General features: G+C 35.6%; 1 protein-coding gene across 1 annotated transcript in view; it reads right to left on the reverse strand.

Moving 5' to 3' along the window:
* Nucleotides 1-7,316, reverse strand: part of LOC142345742 (uncharacterized) — a 35,232-nt gene extending 27,916 nt beyond the window's left edge. The window contains exons 1-2 of the mRNA XM_075398041.1: nucleotides 7,166-7,316; nucleotides 1,811-2,002 (exon numbers count right to left, since the gene is read on the reverse strand). Coding sequence (XP_075254156.1) covers nucleotides 1,811-2,002; nucleotides 7,166-7,256 — 283 coding nt within the window. The 5' untranslated portion in view covers nucleotides 7,257-7,316. The remainder of the gene's footprint in view (nucleotides 1-1,810; nucleotides 2,003-7,165) is intronic.
* Between the last annotated feature and the right edge of the window lie 18,976 nt (nucleotides 7,317-26,292).

The raw sequence follows: 26,292 nt of genomic DNA on the forward strand, positions 1-26,292 counted from the left end.
GAAACTAGCCTAGAGAAGTCAAAAAGATTTCACGCAAAATGTTGAAAAGGCGGCAAAATGAGGTAAAGCGAAACATTTTTTATTCGACGAAGTAAAAAAAACATAGCAGGACAAGTCCTGACGTATAATTCAAAGAATTTTCATTGACTAAACAGAAAAAAATCTAGATCTAGAATGGACTATGAATTAATTGAGAAAATAATTCTTAAAAAAATCAGATAAAAATTAAGAAAAAAAAAACAGAAAATCAACGTCAAAATGCAGCATGTGAACACAAAAAACCACTAGCGAGAAATGAAAATTTAATTCAAACAAAAACTAGGCCGAGAATGGCTGCGAATGAATTGGTAAAACCATTTAGAAAAAATCCGATTCAAAAAATCGAAAAAACAGTAAAAATCAGAGTGAAATTGCCGCATGTGAACAAAAAACCACAATCGAAAAACCGAATTTTTGTTCAAACACCGTTTTCTCACTCTACTTTAAAATTAGAGTGAAAAAATTTCACGCCGCAAAATCGCTAGTTTTTTCGCTCCATTTCCTGTTTCGGCGTGACCAAAATCACTACTCCAATTTGACTTCAAAAATCATGAAAATGTGTGAACAGATCTTAAAAAAAAAAACATAGCCGGAAGAATTCCGGAAACGACTCGAAGTGAAAATCCATTTAAACGCCATCCAATTACTCATCAAACAAAACGTGCCTTGACTAATTTATGATTAACTTGAAACAAAGTCATGAAACAAAAAAAGTAAAAACAATAAAATCAAATCTGTTAAAATTTGATAAAAAATCTGATCAAATTTTGTTATGAATTGAGATCCCGAAAAAACTATCTCTTCCAAAATAACTTCATCAAAACAACTAGTAATTAAAAAAACCACTTATGTGAATTTTGAAATAAATACTCTAGGCTACATTATGAAAAAAACAACCTCTTAAAACCAACTTTCACTGAAAAACTGGAAAAAGTTACCAAATTTTTCAGATTTCAAAAACATATAAATCCAAAGAAAAATTCCCTTCAGCCAATAGGGTATCCAGATGCTCGCAAAATAATAGGCAAGTCATAATAGGCAAAGAAACTTAGCTAAAAACAGGAAAAAAAAACGAAAAACTGCAAAAAATTAAAAATAGGTCCAGTTTTTGCCATTTTGTTGTCATATTTCTCAACAAAAAAATGATTCTTACCCACAAAACTGTAACTAATTGTTATCATAAAATTGCTGAAGTAGAAGGGGTTTCTTCAATACCCATTTGAGCCAGTAAAACAAAATAGTCGTCAAAAAAACGCAAAAATTAGCCCGAAAATCAGCAAAATACATTAAAAACCTCCGACTTATCATAAAATTCATATTAATTTCCAGAAACCTTCAAACCACTGCCGAAACCAGCCTAAAGTTAAAACAAAATCATAACCAAACCTCTTAACCAAAATAAATGAAAAAAACTGCTCGCTTAGAGAAAATTTTTTCACACATCAATTTCTCGCTCTCTCAAAAACAGCGGTATGAACAAAAACCGCTCTCTTTTCGCTCCGCTCTTCACTTTTGTTCAGCGCCAAAATCACTCCAAATTTTTTCACGCGTTTCATTTCCCGCTTCAAAAATCACTCCAATAAAATTGATTAAAAAAGGACTTCTCCAATACTCCTCTTCGAGTCGTAAAAAGACAGCGCCTCAATACAATTCAAATTCTTTGAATTGTAAAAAAAATAGGAGCGCTATAATAGCCGGCTGAGAAGATGAGGGCGGCTATTAATTAATCTATATTGCTCTGGAAAAGACCTCAACTGGTAAAACAAGTAACCTTTCACTGCATCGACACACAGTCCCGGAGGATGAATGGATGTTACACTGTTGATTACATGGTCCACGAGTGGCTTCGGGTACTCGGGTCTGAACGAGTTGTACAACCTGCTCTGGTTATCAAATCCAAACACGTCTCGCATTGTTGTTATGTTACAAAGTGTTCGCCGTTGGGACTTGCTTTGAATAGTTTCTAAAAGGAAGTTTTCTGGATAGTATAAATTCTATAACTACGATGCGGAATTCCGGATGTTAAACTGTTCGGAATTATGAAATTGGTGTTATCAAATGATGCACTTTAGAATAAACTGCGTAAGTTACAAATAGGACTGTTTAGTCAAAGGTAAAAACCCACACGTCCGATCGAGTTCAAACTAGGCGTTTCCAATTATAGGAACATTCAATTCAGAATGATATGCCAATTTAGTGTGTTATGCTGTTTGCAAACGATAACTCACTAATCAACCATATAGCAATAATTCATGAACAAAGTGAGTTTACCGGCTAAACTACATTAAAAGGTAATTCTAGATAACATTTTCTATCTCACCTCTTGCTCTTGAGATAAACTAGTTTGAAGAGCAAACTGTGAAATTGTCAAAATTGGTCGGATGTGAAATAGATTTATTTCACTTGTTCAACAATCTTGGCTAAACACCGATGCCGTAAGCAAGCCAGAAGGAAAGACCCATAATTTATTATCTCATTATATTCAGTTTCATTGCTTTAACAGACAGATTAGGCAACTGAACCTAATTTCTAGGGTTCGGTCAAAATTGCTTAACATTCACAGCTAACTTAGGTTGACCTTAAACTTAAGTTTAAATATTGACACACCTAACAGCGACAGAAAAACATAACCCTGTAGTAAATGACGCAAGGATATAATTATAAAAAATATAAAACTGGGAAAAATAAGTATGCCCCATGCGAATCGCCGGATCTTATAATGAAGTCAGCGAACTAACAACGGAGCTTTTGATCAAAAATTACTATTTAAAAACTTGGAAACGATATATCTCTAGGGACGAAACATTTTAAGTGAAGGGAAAACTTTGAGCCAGGAAAAATTGTTGAACTGAACATTTGATATTACAGGTGGCAAGCACAAATTCCTTGAAGTAAAAAATTATCCAAAAGAACAAATTTTCAAATGATTAAACATAATAGTGACTGACGTCGGAAAAATTTCTCTCGAATGACAGGGGCTCATTTGTAGAAGCCTAATGTGGGAGGGGTGTGGTATGTTGGAGGTTGCTGAGGGAGAGGGGGGCTGACGCTGAGGTGGCAAAAGTTGTTTTCCGTGGTCAAGCAACTCACAAGTAAACAGTGCTCATTTACAAAGTATATGTGAATGACTACGGAGATACCAGTGTTGGGCTACCGACCTGTTCTCGAGCATCTCTGAGGAAAATTAGCAAATACTTTGAATCTTTTCCGCTAGCGCACACACCGCCTCTCATATATAAGCGAAATTTAGACATCCCCCAAAAATTAATGTTTGGTTCCCTTCTGAAAAAGTTATTTATTGTCATAACTACGTGCCGGGTATAATACCAACAACCATATTTGCAACAGTTTTCAGGAAAATAAAAGCAGTAGATAACATTACCAAGCCCGTAACTCAACGAAAGCAATAAGAACAAGTATTTGGTTTGTGTTACATTATGTTACATTAAGTGCACAAGTGCTTTATTATTACGCACATTATCATTTCAAATTTCAGCTGTTAATGTTTTCTAAAAGCCTATTCACACGTAAAAATTCAAATGCATTCATAGTCTTTAGCATTCATATACCAGTGGTGGGGGGGGGGGGTGCCTAGTATAATGTGGGGCGGGGCGCTGGCGGAAGAGATCCAATACTCAATTAAAAACTTCTCGTATGATTTGTTGGTTTCCTAAAATACAACTGTCTAAGAAGTGACACAAGCATGGGCTTGACTCTCGGTAAAAATTATTTAATTAATGCCCAGCTCAGGGATAAAATATGGGATCTTTTGTGTTTCGCCCCCAGTCCTATATAACCAGTCTGTTAGCGCCCAACTTAGTACTTTTTGGTCCTTAGCGACCCCTTATTTTACTCATAATAAATTTCCGGCACCGATAGACGATTGGATGGATTTTTGTTTACAATTGCAACAAAATAGTATCATATCATAAAGCTATTAATATGACAGATAAGCGCAAAAATAGTAAAAACACGCTTTTATTCTTTGCCTGCTTACATTATGAGCAACGTTTATTTACCCTATGTCTTAACTTCAAAACTTCGCTGGATCAGTAAATAAAAAAGCGGTTTGTGCATAAATGTATATGTAAGTGTATGAAACGCAATCAATATGCTATAGCATGTAAAAGTGAGGGGTCCAAATGGACGTGGGGGACAATAACAGAAAAGATCCAAAATATGAGTAATCATTTGCAATACATATCTACAAGTAAACTTACTGAATATTTACCTAATGATTTCTTTGTCGATTGCCAATCTTTTGCATACACGTCTTGTGCACTTGGCTTTATCGAGAAAAAAAATTAAATTTGTAGTAATTTTCCACCAGTTCTGTTTAGCTGCTTACAGTTGTGAACACGGAAGTGAAATTTAGATCACGCAAATCTTATGAAGTCAAGTGTAAAAAAATTTGCTCAAGGAGTAAAATCGCGCATTTGATAAAGACACTCGACTACAATAAATGCATCAAACTTCGTTCCAGAGTATTTAATAAATAAATGAATTTTAAATCACCTTAACTATTTAACCAAAAAGGCATCACACTGTGAAAACACCATATCATATGATGGTTTGATAACACCATATCATAATTCGGAGCATCATCATTGAAAACTTAAAGTACGTTGTAAAACAGGGACACTCTGACGATTTCAACAAATATCGATTTTTAATACTTTCGATGCCTTTATCAAAATTTTTAGTTCTATCAAAGAAACGGCAAAAATAATTCACTACGTGGATAGCTATGAGGATAACTAAAAAAAGACCAATCTGATCTTTTCTGTTCGTCGGTTTCCGGCTTAAGGGGAACAACCATAGCCGGCAGATTGCCGGAAAATAGCCGCGATAGACGCTTGTGGCCTTCTATGAATTGAAATAAGTCAAGAAATAAGATAGACAGATCGACCACCAGTCCTTTAATAGACCACTAGACTTTTTGGGTTAGATCTGAACTGTCAATTTCATGACATATACGGTCTATAAGGAAAAAGCCATAAAATAGCTTTTTCAAAACGGAAATTCCAAATCAAAAACTCAAGACTAATACTCCAGAATTAGGGCATATAAGTTTGGCACTACTTAGATGCACACTATTGATCTTTAACTAGTAAATGTTCAGAAAAATTAAAGTTCCATAATTGAGTTCAGAAGTCATCATTTTAGTGAGGTAAGTCACGCAATTGACTTAAGAGCAGAAATGACGTCACGCACACAAATTTTAACTGCAAAGCAGTAGAGGTCACTGAAGCCATCGAAAAAGTCAATTCCAAGAAGTCAGGTCGTAAGAATCATCGATGGAGACAACCAATTAAAAAAATATAGCTGGAGGAATTCAGGGAATTACTCGAAGTCATATAATCCAAAAAAGACTTTTAAATAGCTAATATCTCTCTGTCAAGGTCATCGATGCAGACAAAACAACAGTCTTAAATTAAAGAACAAAAGAATTTCAGCCAGAAAAAAACTACATGAAATTATTTTTCGTGTATTACAAGTACACATACAAACGGAAACCGCTGTTTCAAGCAATGAAAGTGAAATATCCATCCAAAACAAAATCAGCCCAACCTTGATGAATTTACAAACATTCTTTTTCTGAAAAAGAGAAAATTAGAAAAAAATTGTGTTAAATTTCTCAATTTTTTTTTTACAAATTGCATAGAACTAGACATTTTGTAGCAAAAAAACTTGCATGCTTTATAGTAAATAGCGCATAGGCGTGAGACTAATTCAATTTCCAATAAATTCAATAAAACAATATAATGGGCGAAAAATCGCAAAACGACTAAAACTCAGCCAAATAGTTGAAAAAACTGAACAAAAAGACAAAAGAAACAGAATACAATTCAAACGAAAAAATCGTTCAAAATCAAAATAAGACCTCAAAAATATTGGTAGAAAATAACTTTCAGTTAAAAAGTTCTAACGGCTTTTCAAGCAGATTATCAGTGCCGCAATGTCAAATGAAATCAATAGCAGACAAAATAAAACTCCAAGAAAGTCTAAAATAATTATTTTTAAACGACTGATAAAATCAGACTGATAAAAGAATGATACAGGCTAGAATACGGGGAATAAAAACAGGGAAACACGCTAGAATACGGGGAAACGAAAACACATGAAAAAAAGTAAAGACTACTTCTTAATTTTTGACAGTTAAAAACCAAATTTGAAAAACGAAGTAGAAAAATAATTACATTTCCTTATGTTGCATAACATTTTATAGCTATCCTCCTGCATGGATTAAAAGGTAGCAAAATAGTTAAACGATTGGAAACAATAAAATGTTTAGCTACCAAAATTGTCAAAAAAAAAATTCAAAATGGCACTCATGAAATGTTTTTGTAGAATTTCAAATACTGAACGCCACAAAATCATTAAATTATTAGTAAAAAAATATTCAGATCCCTGACACTACAAAATATTTTTCTAGCATTTAGATCCAAAAAACAAAAAAATTGAGAAAAGTTTGACAAAGACTGCCAAAATCGGTCAAGCAAGTGCACAATTCTAAAATAACAAAAATACCTCACGTTATGAAGAGGCAGTTAAAGCATATCTATGGAGGATATCTATGAAGAGGATATTTAAAATATCAATGCTAAATGGCCATTTGCACTAAATTTTGATAACTTTGAAACAAAAATCCAATTCAATAAACGAACAAATTAATTTAAAAATTGGGAAACATGTGCTCATATAAAAATTGAAACGCATCGCTAGACTCAGAAAAACACTGTGGTATCAGAGGCTCACATATTAATACAGCTTCTATTTAAAATTATTTCTATGCGGCATTCTGACAAAAAACACTTTTCAAAGTTGAAAAGTCATTCACTGGTCGAAGTGCATGATCAAAAAAACTTCTCTCGCTCAGAAAAAATTAGCTCGCAGGGCAATTTTACTCTTTCGCTTTTAGGTCAAAACGCTGTCTGAACGATTAGTACTTCCGGTAAAAAACCCTCAAGAAAACCAATACTCCTCTTCGAGTCGTTAAAAACCACAATGTTCCCAATAATAGCCACTATTGCTTCGCGGCTATTAAAAAATTACTCCTCCATAAAATTGTCCCAAAATTTACCTCTATGTAGAAAATTCTAAACATAACACAATATGCACTTACTGGGCTTTTCGCCATTCCGAGTTAGCTTCCGATATTTGTTCACTCTGGGGGAAAAGTAGTAATAGGTGTACCATCTGAACCTCAACGGCATTTCGAAGATAAATGAGATCAAAACATGACCAAATTCTGAAAATAGTACATCAAAACAATATAACCAAACACCAAAATCAAACATGAACAAATTCATAAACAACAAATCCGAATGATATACAAAGTATTTAGTTCACCAATATTTCAGATGTTGTTTGAACATAACGCATCAAACAACAACGCAAATAATCATGCACATCATAGCCAAGTAAGACGTCCAAAGTGCAATTTACTGAATATGAAGGAAATGTTTGTAAAGCACAAAGACAGATGTCATTTCGCAACCAAAATTAGCAACGAGTCTGGAAAAAGTCGTTCGCATAGAATGATCACACAACTCTCATCAACGCTCTGTGGTTAAAATTATATAATAAAGGACAGGAAAATCCTGTCTAAATGTCTTCATACAACACATCAGATCTCAATATTTTACTGTTTCAAATTTTTAACTAATAATTTCCACGTAAATGAAGCTCATCAATTTTAAGAACTTTTTTCAGGGGTGAAAATAGTCGTAAAAAAGAGGAAGACGAGAAATTAAAAATAAACCATGATGAGAACAATGGTAGTGTTACTATTGCTTCGCGGCAATTAATTGCACAATTAAGTTATATATATACCCACGAGGGCGCAGATAAACTCGGCCACAAAGGCCCACCTAGTATCTACCGCATAACGAGAGGCACAGTATTCAAAGAGAAAATCCTTCTTCTACCACTGCCCTTAAGCTGAAATATTTTATCTGCGAAAGCTGAGACGACAAACAGTCATATTTAATCCGAGACGCAATTTAGACTGCATATGCTTAAAGCAAAAATGGTTTAAAAATCTTTTTTTGTCAGAAAACAGCTCAAAATTACCTTTGAAAAAATTACCTTTGAAATTTAGGATTAAAGAGTGACTTACGAAGTAGATTGAGGCATTTTTCAAGTACTTTTGGACAGCATTGGAGCAGTGAAAATAAAGAAATAAGGCATTTAAAAAGTGGAAATCTTAGAGAACGCCAAATAAATATTAGAAGCTTATACATATGGAACTCAAGGTTTATGCTCCATAAATATCAGAGTTTCATTGTACACTTTACAACAGGCCTAACGCATAAAATAACAGCACTCTTACATCCAAAAACCACAGTGAATTAACAGTGAAAGAGATTACACTGCTTCTAAAATAATCAACGAGTTGTTTTCGGAGAGCTTAGTGTCTTATTTTTGTTAAGATAACCCATTGTCCGCGTATCTTCAATTTTACAAAATCAATGAGATTAAAATGACAGTTTAACATCTAAAAGAATACCAAAGAACTTTCAGACAGGCTCAACTTGAATACCTTTGCAGCACAATGAGAACGCTGAAAATTTGTAATATTATTTAGCTGTACCATTTCTTGTGATTGAGCATTAACTTATTGGCAGTTACGCAGCTACATATCAAAACGAGATTCTCTAGTATTGTATCATGGACTTTTTCATATAGTTGAAACACAAATGTCATCAAAAAGCTAAAATACTTCTGATCAGCTACATACCAGTGGAAGGCTACTAATGTATATCAGAACAAGGAGGCCCGGTAACCTGCGTTTGACTTAATTAGATACTAATTGCACTGACTTAATGGGCAACGATGGGAGGTCGGTTTTTAGCTGCACGGGGCTTTTACGGCCTGAATGATGTGCAGGTGTGGGGATGGGGGGGGGGTCCTGTGTATGTGTGCGCGTGTGTGTGTGTGTGCGCGCGTGTGTGTTTGTGTGTGTGTGTGTGTGCGTGTGTGGGGGGGGGGGGGGGGGTCAACCTCCAAGACCCTCCCTTCAAACCATAAGTATAAGTCTCCAAAACAGTTTCTGTGAATCGCATACTTGGAGACTATCGAGCTGAAAAGCTCTTAATGCCCGCTAGGCGTTACTTGTTTATCCCGTTCTTGAGAACAGAAAGTCAAATGGGCCAGACGAAAAATCGATCAGGAAAAAAATCGCATTGAAAAAGACCGACAGGACTAAAATTATTGCTACAAACTTCGCTTGAGAGCAATTAAACAACAAATATAGGCAAAAAAGAATTCAAAAAATTCTAGAAGAACTTTTTTCAAAGCCATAAAATCAATGAGCCTTTTTCTGCAAACACATTGTATGTACGTTACAGGACCTGTCATTGAATCTTGATATGAAATATCACTCTGATCTGTAATTAACAAACAAAACGAAAAGCAAAAACACTTAGATCATGCCTCAATGAACTCCGACTAATTTTAGTTGTGGAAATTTTAATTCCATAACACTCTTAAAAACGGAAACCCTTCGGAGCTTAATAGGATTGTGTCAGCGGTTTCGGTTTTTAGTTCTGTACTTTCGACAAAAAAGTGAGCTAAAGAAGCACAAACTATGGTACCCAAAAGCTACGTACAGCATGATTTCTACTTTTAAAGCATGATTCGTGCTTCAAACGCATGATTTCCGCTAACGCGTTAGAAAAAGGTGTTAAATTTAGAAGTTTTAAGAGAAAGTTCACTCTAATTTTCTCCGCTTAAGCACAAAAGATGTTAAACCGCCTTGTTCTTTCACTGTTTGCCAAGTTGTTACGCTACGAGATGTCGAATTTTCATGAAAGAAAAAACAAAGTTAGTGAAGATGCCAAAACCTGTCTGGAGCGTATCAGAGTTACTCATAACGCTTTGTCTTGCAGGGACACAATTTCCAGAGCTACAGTCAGACGAATTCTCACAAAAATCTGAAGTGTTTTCGTTCAAAATGGTACATCAATATGCTTAAGCAGCCTTTCTATTACTGGCAAAATCTTGTTACTGATAAAAACAAGTGTGCGTATCTCCAGTGAGGAATTGTCCGAGTTGTTCGATGAAAGGGAGCGAGATTTCCTGAAAAAACAAATTTGAGTTCGGATCAACGATCACTTACTTTTCGATGTGCAATGGAATCAGATGGACGGAAAATGCTTGGTAAGTGTCCAAAGAAACTAAGAGCAGCCAGTTATTGAAAATTTTGGAAAATCAGGAAGAAAATGCAAATTCAGGACATTATTTGTCAACCAGATAAATCTCTTGTTTATAAATCAAAGATTAGTGGTTTTTTTTCCAGAGAAAGAATGGAAGGCGCTGGAACGACTGGCATTTATTCCAGATCTACATTCAATCAAAAATTTATGAGAAATTTTGAAGCAGCGATTAAGAAAAGTTTTTTGGGAAAATTTAGCAAAAAGTGTCAGAAATTTGGAAGGGAATTGACCCAGATGACATAAACATGTACGAAAACTATACAAACTGTCTTCTAGACGTTGAAAAAACTAAAGGTGTAATGAGGCATTATCAGAGAACATATTTTAACTCAAAATGCTGTATTATTTAAAGTTTGTAATACTTTCCAGAAGATCGTCAGGTCTATGTAGCTTTTTGGTACCATACTGTATTTGGTGCCATTTTTGATGAAAAGCTCAATTTTGTAAAAATTTGCCAAAGTTTGGTTAAAAAAATATGAATCAAACAGTTTAGCAGCCCAAAGGCAAAACCATAACACTATAGTTAAAAATTTTAACATATACTGGGAAAACTTAGGAAAATTTCAGCATTAATGACTGCAACTGTGAATAAAACAACAGAAATCAACCCAATGTTTACAAAAACTCAAAGCTCCATAACTAAAAAACCTGTTTAATTTTACATTCTAAGCTGGACGGCCTTTCTTGTGATACCACTCACAACTCTGTACAACGAATATATCGATCGGCCAAATTTGGCCGATCGAGGAATGGTTCGATTTTTTTTGAAAAAATGGAACGAGATTTCTTGAAAATAAAAAATTTGAGTTCGGTTAAACATTCACTTACTTTTTGGGGTACAATGCAATCAGATGGACGGAAAATGCTTGGTAAGTGTCCAAAGAAACTAAACGCAGAGTTATTTGGAAATTTTCGAAAATCAGGAAAATGCATTTTCAGGACATTATTTTCCAACAAGATAAAGCTACTGTTTATAAATCGAAGATTATCGGCATTTTTTTCAAGAGAAAGTGGAGGGTGCTGGAATGACCGGCATATAGTCCAGATCTAAATCCAATTAAAAATTTGTGAGCAATTTTGAAGCAGCGATGAAGAAAACAGTTTTTTGGGAAACTTTTTAAGAAGTCAGAAATTGAACAACATGACATTAGGAACCTGTATGAATACTATACAAACTGTCTGCTACACGTATTAAAAAAATGTGAAATGACGCTCCCTTATAGAACAGATTGAACTCAAAATGTCGTATTATTTAAAGTTTGTAATGCTTTTTAGAAAATCTTCAGGTGTATGTAGCTTTTTGGTACCCTACTGTATTTGGTGACATTTTTGATGAAAAGCTCAATTTTGTAAAAAAAAATTAGCCAAAATTTTGGCCAAAAAGTTTAATCAAACAGTTTAGCAGCCCTAAGGTAAAACCATAACACTATAGTTAACCATATTTTAGCAAAACTTAGGAAAATTTTAGCATTAATTACTGCAAATGTGAACAAAACAACGGAAATCAGCTCAATATTTACTACAAAAATTCAAAGCTCCATAACTGAAAAATCTGTTTAATGTTATTTTCTAAGCTGGACGGGCTTTCTAGTGATACCACTCACAACTCTCTACGACGATCGGCCAAATTTGGCCGAACAAAAAACAAACAGTTGACCATATAGTCCCCCCTACTAAAGTGGAGTAGGAACAATGAGTGGTTTCCGAATTATGTTTTTGTCTATCTATAATTGTGCCTTTTGTTTACCTGAACTATTTCAAGGCCTAATTGTTTCCAAGAACTAATAAAAAGATATCACATACCTAAATATGGCTTGGCTGCACGAGGATGAGAACACAAGACTCAAGCAAGCCCACCAAACCATTTGAAGATAAATTTGCTTGGTGTGGCCAACTTGTCTTACCACAGATTTACTCGATCAATGTAGTCCAACAATATTAACTTCAGAATCTGCAATCAGTATGCTTAGTTGAAGAATTCACTAAACGCCAGAATTCGCGCTCTCATAATTAAAGCTCTACCGTGAAGTAATGGTGTCAAAACTTTCATACCAAAGAACTTCCCTCCCAAGTCACCAAAATAATTGCTAATTAACCCACATTGACAATTCACAATATCTTATAAACGTTTCTCCTCCTTATATTACTAAATTTTTTCTACCTAAGTCACATAATTGTTTCGCCATCTCTTCACTTGAACATCTTGTCCACATGTGATAAACTTATTAAATAGATTCTGAACAAATTTACAAACTGTAATTTCAGATCAAATTGAGCTAGGGACTTGAACAAAACATATCCGCCGGTGCCAGTATTGGTTCCACAGGATTATATTCCAAAGACCCGTCGTTCCTAGCTTGACGGGCACTTTTTGTTGCTGTATATCCCCAGATGCGCTATCACGTCTTCAAGAGTTCGGCCTCAAAAAACATAATTCTCGGAGACTTCCAAATAAAACATCTCAACTTCCCAAACTTCAATATTTTGTCACTACCCGGTGCTCAAATTCGCCACCTTTCAGAGTTTTTCCCACCAGCCCATTCCTACGACCGAATTGTTATCTTCATTGGCGGCAACGACCTTTTCAAAGGCGATTTGCCGTCAACCCAAGAACCTCACGAAGTAGCCGCGGAACCCAATAATCTAGCAAACGCGCGAGTTCCGATTGCAAATAAAAAAGTGTACGTCATTGGAATACCGAATCGGGGAGATTCCTCTGATAACAAAAGCGGACCCAAACTACTATCAATTTAATCCAAAAAATACGCCAGTAGGACCAGCTGGGTATACAGAAGCATCAGTCGTAAAGTCTACAACAGCCAAAAACACATTAGCAACGACAACGTTCACCTAAATCAACTAGCCCTTAGTAACTTGGGCTCAATCCTAAAGCACAAAATCCTAACCCCTGTTAACTTTTCTACTGCCCTGAACGTAGCTGGTCATCTTGAAGAGTTTCAGTGTGAGAGGAGTATCTGCAAGTAAGGCTGTTTCAATCCAACCTACTAATTCAAGGTAACGTTTTTTTATCTACTTAAGCCGTCAGTGCCAGTATTGGTTCCATAGGTTACTTATTAAATAAGATCATTTGTTAAGCTTGCCGTCGGCGCCAGCATTGGTTCCATAGGCTCCTTTACTCTTGCTTTTCATTCGCAATCACCTTCATCCTTTCTTTTCCTTTGTCGTCGGTGCCAGTATTGGTTCCATAGAGAACGAGTCGTTTCATCTACTAAAGCCGTCGGTGCCAGTATTGGTTCCATAGGCTACTTATAATATAAAATCATTTGCAAAGCGTGCCGTCGGTGCCAGCATTGGTTCCATAGGCTCCTTTACTTTTGGTTTTTCATTCTTCATCACACTTCCTCTTTTCGTTGTCGTCGGTGCCAGAATTGGTTCCATAGACACTAGCAGTTTGTATACTTTGTAAATTTATAGTTGCTGTCTGCCGGCGGTGCCAGTATTGGTCCCATAGGCAGTACATTACAAAAAATAAGCGTTGTCCCTCTATTTTACTGAGTTCACTGCAAACCCCAAAAAATTTATACAGTGCTTACCCAAAATGTCACCCAGAGAATCACAATTTTGTAATTCCTGCAATGAGAAACTGAAAAAGCATAAATTCACGTGCTTCTTTTGTCACAAAATTATGCATATGACTTCTAAATGCACGGTTTTCGAATAGACCGACATTGACGTCCTTAATCTCCTTCACATCTGCAATGACTGCAAAGATAACAAAGACAATGCCATTGACAATAAAACCTCTTAAAATTGATGATCAACTCATTGAAATCAAGGAACAAATGAAAATGTTTGCACAAAGTATCGAAAAATCAAACCAGATGATGGAGACCGTAAAACTTGACCTCAGTGAACTGAAGAAACCAAAAAGTTACGCCCAGTCTCTTGGAAATGTAACAAAAGGTGTGACTAAAACAGCATTTCATAGTACAAAATCAGATGCCGGACTTGGTATTCGCGTCCGTGGAGTACCAGAGCTCACGTCAAAATCGGACGATGAACGAATTCACGCCGAGATGGCGGCTGTAGAAGAGATGCTCGACTTTCTCAATATCGAAGACAAGAAACTTAGCAAAATTCACCGCATTGGAAGATACGACTCCGCAAAGACAGTCCCACGCACCCTTCTGATACATCTAGAAAACCCAATCAGCAAAGACCTAGTACTGAAATCTGCTTATCGCTTAAAGGATTTCAACAAGCAAGTCTTCGTGAGCCCTGAGTTGTCACCAGTCGATGCTAAAAAAGAAAACGAATGTCTGAAAATCCGCCGTAAACTAAAAGACGAAAATAAATTTGATCGCAAGGAAATTCGTATTCGAAATCTAACAGTTGAAGTAAAGGTAAATGGTGCATGGGTGACCAACACCGAAACTGGGAGCACCTAAATGAGCAAATAACGAAATCACCTTTTGATCCGTACTGCGACTACAATGTGAACGTCCTGGTTCAAGAATGGTACAAATGGATAAACAAGATCCTCGAAGCAAACATTCCTAAAGTCACGCGGCATCGAGCCTCACTTCCCCCGTGGGTAACACCATCAACATCCCATCTAATCAAGAAACTGGGAACTAAACAGAAACGATGGAAGATAATGAATCTGAGCAGGAGCCTCAAAAAAAAGAAGCTTGAAAAACAAATATCAATTCACGCTGAGATGGCGGCTGTAGAAGAGATGCTCGACTTTCTCAATATCGAAGACAAGAAACTTAGCAAAATTCACCGCATCGGAAGATACGACTCCGCAAAGACAGTCTCACGCACCCTTCTGATACATCTAGAAAACCCAATCAGCAAAGACCTAGTACTGAAATCTGCTTATCGCTTAAAGGATTTCAACAAGCAAGTCTTCGTGAGCCCTGAGTTGTCACCAGTCGATGCTAAAAAAGAAAACGAATGTCTGAAAATCCGCCGTAAACTAATAGACGAAAATAAATTTGATCGCAAGGAAATTCGTATTCGAAATCTAACAGTTGAAGTAAAGGTAAATGGCGCATGGGTGACCAACACCGACTCCAACTCAAACACTGAAGACTCTTCCTCAGAAGACGAAGATGGGTCTTGACTAACCTCAATCAAAATGCTAACGTTTAACGTCAGAAGCCTTCTAAGCCTAGAAAGAAGAATGGCATTCTCAAACGCAATCGCAACTTTGAAATACGATCTCCTTTGTCTGACAGAAACTTGGCTCACACCACATGTGCCAAATACTGCCTTGTTATTGCCAAATTACAGCATATATCGAAACGATAGGGACCCAGATATGTTCACTTCTAAACATGGCGGTGTTCTAATAGGAATCCGAAATTCGATTGACCATGAGCAAGTAAAACTAAGCATAGTACATGACGATTATGTGGCGATCAAAATCTACACTAAACCAAAACCTATACTAATCTGCTGTGTCTACAATCCACCCACTGGAAGTCCATTGCTATGGTTATCTGCACAACTAACAAACCTACTTTATGAAATTGAATTAACACGCTCAAATCAGATATGTGAAAACTTGATACTGACGGGAGACATAAATTTTACCCAAACTGACTGGGAATCAATGAGCTAGTGATGATTATGAGAATGCATTCATTGAAAAGTTGTTTGAATTAAATTTTTCAAACATTGCTAAGAGACAACTTGACGTAGTCCTAGTCAACACCCTCGACCGAATTATAAGCTGCGACTTGGACAATAATCTTTTTTCTAAATACTCCACATATCAAAATCAAAAACCTTGCTCTGATCGCATCCCAATCTGCAATTACTTGAGCACGTTCATCCATCCCCACGCATCTGCTGGAGATGTCAAATTTGCTTTCAAAAGAGCAAACTGGGAGCACCTAAATGAGCAAATAACGAAATCACCTTTTGATCCGTACTGCTACAACAATGTGAACGTCCTGGTTCAAGAATGGTACAAATGGATAAACAAGATCCTCGAAGCAAACATTCCTAAAGTCACGCGGCATCGAGCCTCACTTCCCCCGTGGGTAACACCATCAACATCCCATCTAATCAAGAAACTGGGAACTAAACAGAAACGATGGAAGATAATGAATCTGAGCAGGAGCCTCAAAATAAAGAAGCTTGAAAAACAAATATCAATTGAAATGGAGAAAGATCAGTCAAATTTTGAATTCGAAGTTTTCGCAGGGCGACGGTTCAGTAATATACAGAAATATCTTCGGGCAATAAGAAAGAGTCCTTCCATACCACCCATTGTAAACTACGCAAGCACGAGCGCTAGAACCGATCAACACAAAGCAGAACTCTTTAACTCTTTCTTCCAAAAAGTGTACAGTAACAAAGTTGATTACAAACCAGCAGTCTTGAGCAGAAAACTTAATTCTCTGCATATAACAGAAAAAATGATAACAGATACATCAAGTAAACTACAACTCAACAAGTCAAACGGGCCCGATAACTTTGGTAACATAATTTTTAAATTTTGCTCACCAATTTTGAGCAAGTCACTCGTCCTTCTTTTTCAAACAATGTCCAATAAAGGAAAATTCCCTTCTATCTGGAAAATAAGTCAAATAACTCCCATCTATAAGGAGGGAAGCAAAGCAGAAGTGAACTGCTACAGACCCATTAGTTTACTCTGTTGTATGTCCAAAATTTTTGAAAGTGATTTTTGACGAAATATATTATTGTCGTCATAGATTAAACGAAAATCATTTCGGCTTTCGAAAGAATAGATCGGCAACCACTCAGCTTCTACTGTTTCTCGACAAAGTATATCGCAAATTTGAAACAATTTCCTCGGACGACATTAGTATCCTCTACTTAGATTTTGCAAAAGCTTTTGATAAAGTACCACATCACCTTCTCATAAAGAAACTCGAAAGTTTTGACGGAGGAGGAAATATATTATTACTCTTGCACTCTTACTTAGAAGATAGAAAACAATTTGTCAAAATTGGAAATTGTTATTCAAGTTTGGAGAACGTAACAAGTGGAGTCCCACAAGGTTCCATACTTGGACCACTACTGTTCTTAATTTTTATAAATGACTTGCCAGATACAAACCCCGATATTGAAGGTTTTGGATTTGCAGACGACTATAAGTTCATTGTTCATAATCAGGCAAAACTGGACAGAAGCGCAAAAAATATTGAAGACTGGTGCCGAGAGAATGGAATGGAGTTAAATGCGAACAAATGCAAGTTGTTAAATGTTAGAGGTAATCTCACGACATCTATGTGTGGCCAGGAAGTAAAACCAACTGAATCCCAAAAAGACCTTGGTTTAATAATTACATCAAATCTCTCATGGCAAGGCAACTGCGACCACAGAGTGAAAAAAGCGACCAGTGCTTTTTTTCCAAATAAAACGAAATATGTCAGCAATCAGCTCAACGTCAACCAAAATGAACTGCTATACTGGTTATATTGTTCCAATACTGACGTACTGCTCACAAGCATGGTCGCCAAACGGCACCAACATGTACAAAATTGAAAAAGTGCAGATCATGGCTACTAAATGGATTCTAGGAAACTCACTTCAAAGTTACAAAGAACGTCTCATTAGCCTAAAACTCCTCCCACTCTGTCACTACGTTGAACTGCATGATCTTCTCTTCCTAGCTATTGCACGTAATTAATTTGACATTCCGACAGATTTTAAAACCCTTGAAGATGAGAGAACAAGGCAAAACTGTAGAGGTGAACTGAAAATCGAAAATAACCGACTAGTCAAACCCGATGAAAACTTCTTCCACCGAACGAAACAACTGTACAACGTTGTAAATAGAAATATTCAAAAAATTGGAGGCAAACTAAACAAACACACTATCACAAAAGCATACTGGCACTTTTTCACAACTCAATTCAGCCTGACAAACAAATGCTCTTTGCGTATAATTTGCAGATGTGACAATTGCAACAATTGGAAAAAACTTGACAACTGAAACTGGACTGGCTCAAGGGCACAAATTGAAGCCCCGGGAAACATACCCGAATTCTCAACTACTACTACTACTACTACTAAATCACAAACAGTGGCCTCGCATCTCACACTGTCAATCACGCCAGTTTCAGCGTGATTGACTACTGCAGCCAATAGCCCACCGAAGCAATGTGAGGGAAAAGCTCGTCAACACTAGGCATTAGCGTGGACTCGCATTTTTCGGAAATGAAGTAAAAAAACAATTTGCAATTTGTCCATAGGATGCCTTTCTTCATTACCTTCTGCAAAAGCAACATAGGTTTAAATTCGTGTTAAATGTAAAAAAATATTCTCGTTGGGAGTCTTTAAAATGGACTACAACTCGAGATATTGAAGATAAAATAAATTTCCCTCTGAACATCAAAGAACGAACACAAGCGCGTGCTCTATATCAAAGGTATCAACATGCTGTTACAAAGGACGCGACATTCCGACACGAAATTCTGTGTACTACCATTCCAAACAACTATCTTAAGAGTCGTAGGCAATTAAAAACAGGACGGACTGGATTAAAGAACATAGTCGGCAGATTGTCGGAAAATAACCACTGTTGACGCACATCGGGATTGAAACAAAAAGAAGAGATGTAAATTAACATAACTTTTTTCTTACGTTTCAAATAGTGTTCTAATTCGGTGTGCAGTTAGATTCTAAAACTATTTTGAATTCAGCTATTGATTCGACCGTATTCACTACATTGCGTATTTCAATGCGTGAAAGAATTTATAAACCATTCAGTTGCAACAGTGAGCGAGGTAAGTCAGAAGTCAAGCGTAAATTGTGACACATGCAAAACGAAAAACGTGACAAAAAGGTAAAGCGAATTAAAAAAAACATAGCAGGACAAGTCCTAGCATACAATTGAAAGAACTTTCATTGACTAAGTTTTAAAAAGTAGAGAAAATGAGATCCGAAAAAAAAACAGTAAAATCGATGTCAAAAGGCCTCATGTGAACAAAAATCCAGTAGCGAGAACGCAAAATTTTGTTCAAACACCATTTGCTCTCTACTTTTCTCTCTACCAACACTAGAGTGAAACAATTTCACGCCGCAAACCCATTCGGTTTTTCTCTACAATTCCTGTTTCTGTGTGACCAAAAAATTGCTGCAATTTGACTTCAAAAATCATGAAATGTGTGAGCAGATCTTAAATAAATAGACGAAGAATGCCGGAAACGACCCAAAGATGTCTTCATCAAAAAGCAGCATGCCGAAAAACTACTTTCTGAAGGAGATGAGCCTCAGAGAGAAAATACTGAAAAGACAAAAAATTAACAAAAGAATAATTTACACAAAAAAACCCAAGTACAAATACAAAGGAAAACATAACCGCCTAACGTCGGGCAAATTGCTCTCAAACGACCGGCGAGCAGTTGAGTTCGTCAGTAGTTAGCCACGGTTTAGTAGGGCTAGTTTAAGCTTGAATCAACTCTGCAACTCTAGTTTTCTAGCCTTGTTAGTAAATAAATCAAATAGAAAACATATTTCAAAAATTTGCAAAATACTTCAAAATTTATGAAAAGCTTCCAGATTTTGCAGTCAAAAATGTTCAAAACTAATTTCTGTCTCTGGAGTCATGTCAGGTAACCCATCTGCAAGACTTGAAAATCTTCGTTGGCCAGTAATGATCGTTAAACTCAAAAAAGAACAAAAATATTCAAAAATTTTGAAAACAATCGCAAGTTTTAACAAAATCTTGTTGAAATTCAGGATATTTAAAACTTGAAAACCATTTTATTGTCTCACGAGACTATCCAGTATCCCTATTTCAAGCTCTCAATTGTTTCACTGGCTCATGAAGAACCATAAACTTGGAACATAAAAATTTTCCGAAAATTTGAAAAAAAAATTCAAATTTTACAAAAAATTGCTAAAATTGGAGTCATCAAAAAAATGAAAACAATTTCATTAACTCTAGAAACTATGCCGCAGTTTATTATCAAACCTTGGAGGAGATCCCTAGGACCCCGGTGCTGGAAAAAATGATAAAAAAGAAAAGATTCAAAAACCTTGAAAATTGCAAATATTTTTTAAAATTAGCTGATATTAAAATCTTGAACATTTCATTACATCTAGAAGCTATGAAGTGACCTATAAACAAAACCTAGAGTAGGTTGCTTGGCTCTTGAGGCTGGACAAACCTAAAAAAAATGAAAAAATTTTCAAAAGTTTTGGCAAAAAAATTGCTTAAATTTGTGATTTTAAAATGTTGGAAAAATATTCGATTGCCAAGGAAAATTTTTCATATACTTAATATCAAACACTCACGGAGATTTTCTGGCCCCTGGGTCTGGAAAAAATTATATAATCTGTGTACTACCATTCTAAACCACTATTGTAAGAGTCACAGGCAATTAAAAACAGGACGGACTGGATTAAAAAACATAACCGGCAGATTGCCGGAAAATAACGGATGTTGATGCACATCGGGATTGAAACAAAAAGGAGATGTAAATTTACATAAATTTTTTCTTACGTTTCAAATAGTGTTCTAATTCGGTGTGCAGTTAGATTCTAAAACCATGACTAGTTCAGCTTCTAAACATGATTAACCGTAATACTATTCAGCTGAACGATATTAAGTTTAACACCAATGTCAGCAAGCAGTAATCGCCGTAGTTTACTTTGATAACCTTATGCAGTATGACTTAATGACCGGGCTTTATCCCACTTCTTTTGATTTTGTTCCTTTGACTTCGACCGTATCCACAACATTGCGTAATTCAATGCGTGAAGAATTCAAAAACCATTCAGTTGAAACATTGAATGAGGTAGGTCAGAAGTCAAGCTTAAAAATTGTGACATCTGTAAAACGAAAAACGTGACAAAAAGGTAAAGCGAATTAAAGAAACATAGCAGGACAAGTCCTGACATACAATTCAAAGAACTTTCATTGAATAAATTTAAAAAAGTAGACTAGAATGGGCAATGATAGGATTGGGAAAACCATTTAGAAAAAATGAGATCCGAAAAAAAACAGTAAAGTCAATGTCAAAAGGCCGCATATGAACAAAAATCCAGTAGCGAGAACGCAAAATTTTGTTCAAACACCATTTTCTCTCTACTTTTCTCTCCACCAACACTAGAGCGAAACAATTTCACGCCGCAAACCCATTCGCTTTTTTCTCCACTTCCTGTTTCGGTGTGACCAAAATCATTGCTGCAATTTGACTTCAAAAATCATAAAATGAGTGAGCAGATCTTAAATAAATAGACGAAGAATCCCGGAGACGACCCAAAGATGTCTTCATCAAAAAGCAGCATGCCGAATAACTACTTTCTGAAGGAGATGAGCCTCAGAGAGAAAAGACTGAAAATACAAAAAATTAACAAAAGAATAATTTACACAAAAAAACCAAAAAACAAGTTCAAATACAAAGGAGAACATAACCGCCTAACGTCGGGCAAAGTGCTCTCAAACAACCGGCGAGCGGTTGGCTTCGTCAGTAGTTTGCCACGGTTTAGTGAGGCTAGTTTAAGCTTGATTCGACTCTGCAATTCGAGCTTTCTAGCATTGTTAGTAAATAAATCAAATAGAAAACAAATTTCAAAACTTGCAAAACATTTCAAAATTTATAAAAGCTTCCAGATTTCGCAAAAATGTTCAAAACTATTTTCTGTCTCTGGAGTCAAGTCAAGTAACCCATCTGCAAGACTTGAAAAGCTTCGTTGGCCAGTAATGATCGTTAAACTCAAAAAAGGACAAATATTCAAAAAATTTGAAAACAATCCCAAATTTTAACAAAATCTTGTTGAAATTCCAGATATTAAAAACTTGAAAACCATTTTATTGTCTCACGAGACTATCCAGTATCCCTATTTCAAGCTCTCAATTGTTTCACTGGCTCATGATGAACCATAAACTTGGAACATAAAAATTTTCCGAAAATTTGAAAAAAAAATTCAAATTTTACAAAAAATTGCTAAAATTGGAGTCATTAAAAAAATGAAAACAATTTCATTAACTCTAGAAACTATGCCGCAGTTTATTATCAAACCTTGGAGGAGATACCTAGGACCCCGGTAATGGAAAAAATGATAAAAAAAAGATAAAAAGATTCAAAAACCTTGAAAATTGCAAATATTTTTAAAATTAGCTGATATTAAAATCTTGAACAGTTCATTACATCTAGAAGATATGAAGTGACCTATAAACAAACCCTAGAGTAGGTTGCTTGGCTCTTGAGGCTGTAGAAACCTAAAAAAATGACAAGATATTCAAAACTTTCGGCAAAAAAATTGCTTAAATTTGATGTTAAAATGTTGGAAAACCATTCGATTGCCAATGAAAATTTTTCATATACTTAATATCAACCCTCAAGGAGATTTTCTGGTCCCTGGGTCTGTAAAAACTTATATAATCTGTGTACTACCATTCCACACTACTATTGTAAGAGTCGTAGGCAATTAAAAACAGGACGGAATGGATTGAAAAACATAGCCCGCAGATGGCCAGAAAATAACGGATGTTGATGCACATCGGGAAACAAAAAGAAGAGATGTAAATTTACATAGCTTTTTTCTTACGTTTCAAATAGTGTTCTAATTCGGTGTGCAGTTAGATTCTAAAACCATACCTAGTTCAGCTTCTAAACATGATTAACCGTAATACTATTCAGCTGAACGATATTAAGTTTAACACCAATGTCAGCAAGCAGTAATCGCCGTAGTTTACTTTGATAACCTTATGCAGTATGACTTAATGACCGGGCTTTATCCCACTTCTTTTGATTTTGTTCCTTTGACTTCGACCGTATCCACAACATTGCGTAATTCAATGCGTGAAGAATTCAAAAACCATTCAGTTGAAACATTGAATGAGGTAGGTCAGAAGTCAAGCTTAAAAATTGTGACATCTGTAAAACGAAAAACGTGACAAAAAGGTAAAGCGAATTAAAGAAACATAGCAGGACAAGTCCTGACATACAATTCAAAGAACTTTCATTGAATAAATTTAAAAAAGTAGACTAGAATGGGCAATGATAGGATTGGGAAAACCATTTAGAAAAAATGAGATCCGAAAAAAAACAGTAAAGTCAATGTCAAAAGGCCGCATATGAACAAAAATCCAGTAGCGAGAACGCAAAATTTTGTTCAAACACCATTTTCTCTCTACTTTTCTCTCCACCAACACTAGAGCGAAACAATTTCACGCCGCAAATCCATTCGCTTTTTTCTCCACTTCCTGTTTCGGTGTGACCAAAATCATTGCTGCAATTTGACTTCAAAAATCATAAAATGAGTGAGCAGATCTTAAATAAATAGACGAAGAATCCCGGAGACGACCCAAAGATGTCTTCATCAAAAAGCAGCATGCCGAATAACTACTTTCTGAAGGAGATGAGCCTCAGAGAGAAAAGACTGAAAATACAAAAAATTAACAAAAGAATAATTTACACAAAAAAACCAAAAAACAAGTTCAAATACAAAGGAGAACATAACCGCCTAACGTCGGGCAAAGTGCTCTCAAACAACCGGCGAGCGGTTGGCTTCGTCAGTAGTTTGCCACGGTTTAGTGAGGCTAGTTTAAGCTTGATTCGACTCTGCAATTCGAGCTTTCTAGCATTGTTAGTAAATAAATCAAATAGAAAACAAATTTCAAAACTTGCAAAACATTTCAAAATTTATAAAAGCTTCCAGATTTCGCAAAAATGTTCAAAACTATTTTCTGTCTCTGGAGTCAAGTCAAGTAACCCATCTGCAAGACTTGAAAAGCTTCGTTGGCCAGTAATGATCGTTAAACTCAAAAAAGGACAAATATTCAAAAATTTTGAAAACAATCCCAAATTTTAACAAAATCTTGTTGAAATTCCAGATATTAAAAACTTGAAAACCATTTTATTGTCTCACGAGACTATCCAGTATCCCTATTTCAAGCTCTCAATTGTTTCACTGGCTCATGATGAACCATAAACTTGGAACATAAAAATTTTCCGAAAATTTGAAAAAAAAATTCAAATTTTACAAAAAATTGCTAAAATTGGAGTCATTAAAAAAATGAAAACAATTTCATTAACTCTAGAAACTATGCCGCAGTTTATTATCAAACCTTGGAGGAGATACCTAGGACCCCGGTAATGGAAAAAATGATAAAAAAAGATAAAAAGATTCAAAAACCTTGAAAATTGCAAATATTTTTAAAATTAGCTGATATTAAAATCTTGAACAGTTCATTACATCTAGAAGATATGAAGTGACCTATAAACAAACCCTAGAGTAGGTTGCTTGGCTCTTGAGGCTGTAGAAACCTAAAAAAATGACAAGATATTCAAAACTTTCGGCAAAAAAATTGCTTAAATTTGATGTTAAAATGTTGGAAAACCATTCGATTGCCAATGAAAATTTTTCATATACTTAATATCAACCCTCAAGGAGATTTTCTGGTCCCTGGGTCTGTAAAAACTTATATAATCTGTGTACTACCATTCCACACTACTATTGTAAGAGTCGTAGGCAATTAAAAACAGGACGGAATGGATTGAAAAACATAGCCCGCAGATGGCCAGAAAATAACGGATGTTGATGCACATCGGGAAACAAAAAGAAGAGATGTAAATTTACATAGCTTTTTTCTTACGTTTCAAATAGTGTTCTAATTCGGTGTGCAGTTAGATTCTAAAACTATACCTAATTCAGCTTCTAAACATTATTAACCTTAAGACTATTCAGCTGAACGATATTAAGTTGAACACTAATGTCAGCAAGCAGTAATCGCTGTAGTTTACATTGATAACCTTATGCAGTATGACATAATGACCGGGCTTTATCCCATTTCTTTTCATTTTGTTCTTTTGACTTCGACCGTATCCACTACATTGCGTAATTCAATGCGTGAAGAATTCAAAAACCATTCAGTTGAAACATTGAATGAGGTAAGTCAGAAGTCAAGCTTAAAAAATGTGAAATATGTAAAACGAAAAACGAGACAAAAAGGTAAAGCGAATAGAGGAAACGTAGCAGGACAAGTCCTGACATACAATTCAAAGAACTTTCATTGACTAAATTTAAAAAAGTAGACCTAGAATGGGCAATGATTCGATTGAGAAAACCATTTAGAAAAAATGAGATCCGAAATAAAAAAAACAGTAGAATCAATGTCAAAAGGCCGCATGTGAACAAAATTCCAGTAGCGAGAACGCAAAATTTTCTGCAAACACCATTTTCTCTCTACTTTTCTCTCTTCCAACACTAGAGCGAAACAATTTCACGCCGCAAACCCAATCGCTTTTTCTCTCCACTTCCTGTTTCGGTGTGACCAAAATCATTGCTGCAATTTGACTTCAAAAAATTGCTTAAATTTGGTATGTTAAAATGTTGGAAAATTATTCGATTGCCAGTGAAAATTTTTCATATACTTAATATCAACCCCTCAAGGAGATTTTCTGGCCCCTGGGTCTGAAAAAACTTATATAATCTGTGTACTACCATTCCAAACCACTATTGTAAGAGTCGTAGGCAATTAAAACAGGACGGACTGGATTAAAAAACATAGCCGGCAGATTGCCGGAAAATAACGGATAGTGATGCACATCGGGATTGAAACAAAAAGAAGACGAGATGTAAATTTACATAACTTTTTTTTTACGTTTCAAATAGTGTTCTAATTCGGTGTGCAGTTAGATTCTAAAACTATACCTAGTTCAGCTTCTAAACACGATTAACCTTAATACTATTCAGCTGAACGATATTAAGTTTAACACTAATGTCAGCAAGCAGTAATCGCTGTAGTTTACTTTGATAACCTTATGCAGTATGACTTAATGACCGGGCTTTATCCCACTTCTTTTCATTTTTTTCTTTTGACTTCGACCGTATCCACTACATTGCGTAATTCAATGCGTGAAGAATTCAAAAACCATTCAGTTGAAACATTGAATGAGGTAGGTCAGAAGTCAAGCTTAAAATTGTGAAATCTGTAAAACAAAAAATGTGACAAAAAGGTAAAGCGAATTAAAGAAACATAGCAGGACAAGTCCTAACATACAATTCAAAGAACTTTCTTTGACAAAATTTAAAAAAGTAGACCCAGAATGGGCAATGATTGGATTTAGAAAACCAT

Source organism: Convolutriloba macropyga, chromosome 9, assembly GCF_964194025.1.
Source record: "Convolutriloba macropyga chromosome 9, txConMacr16.3, whole genome shotgun sequence".
Taxonomy (NCBI): domain Eukaryota; kingdom Metazoa; phylum Xenacoelomorpha; order Acoela; family Convolutidae; genus Convolutriloba; species Convolutriloba macropyga.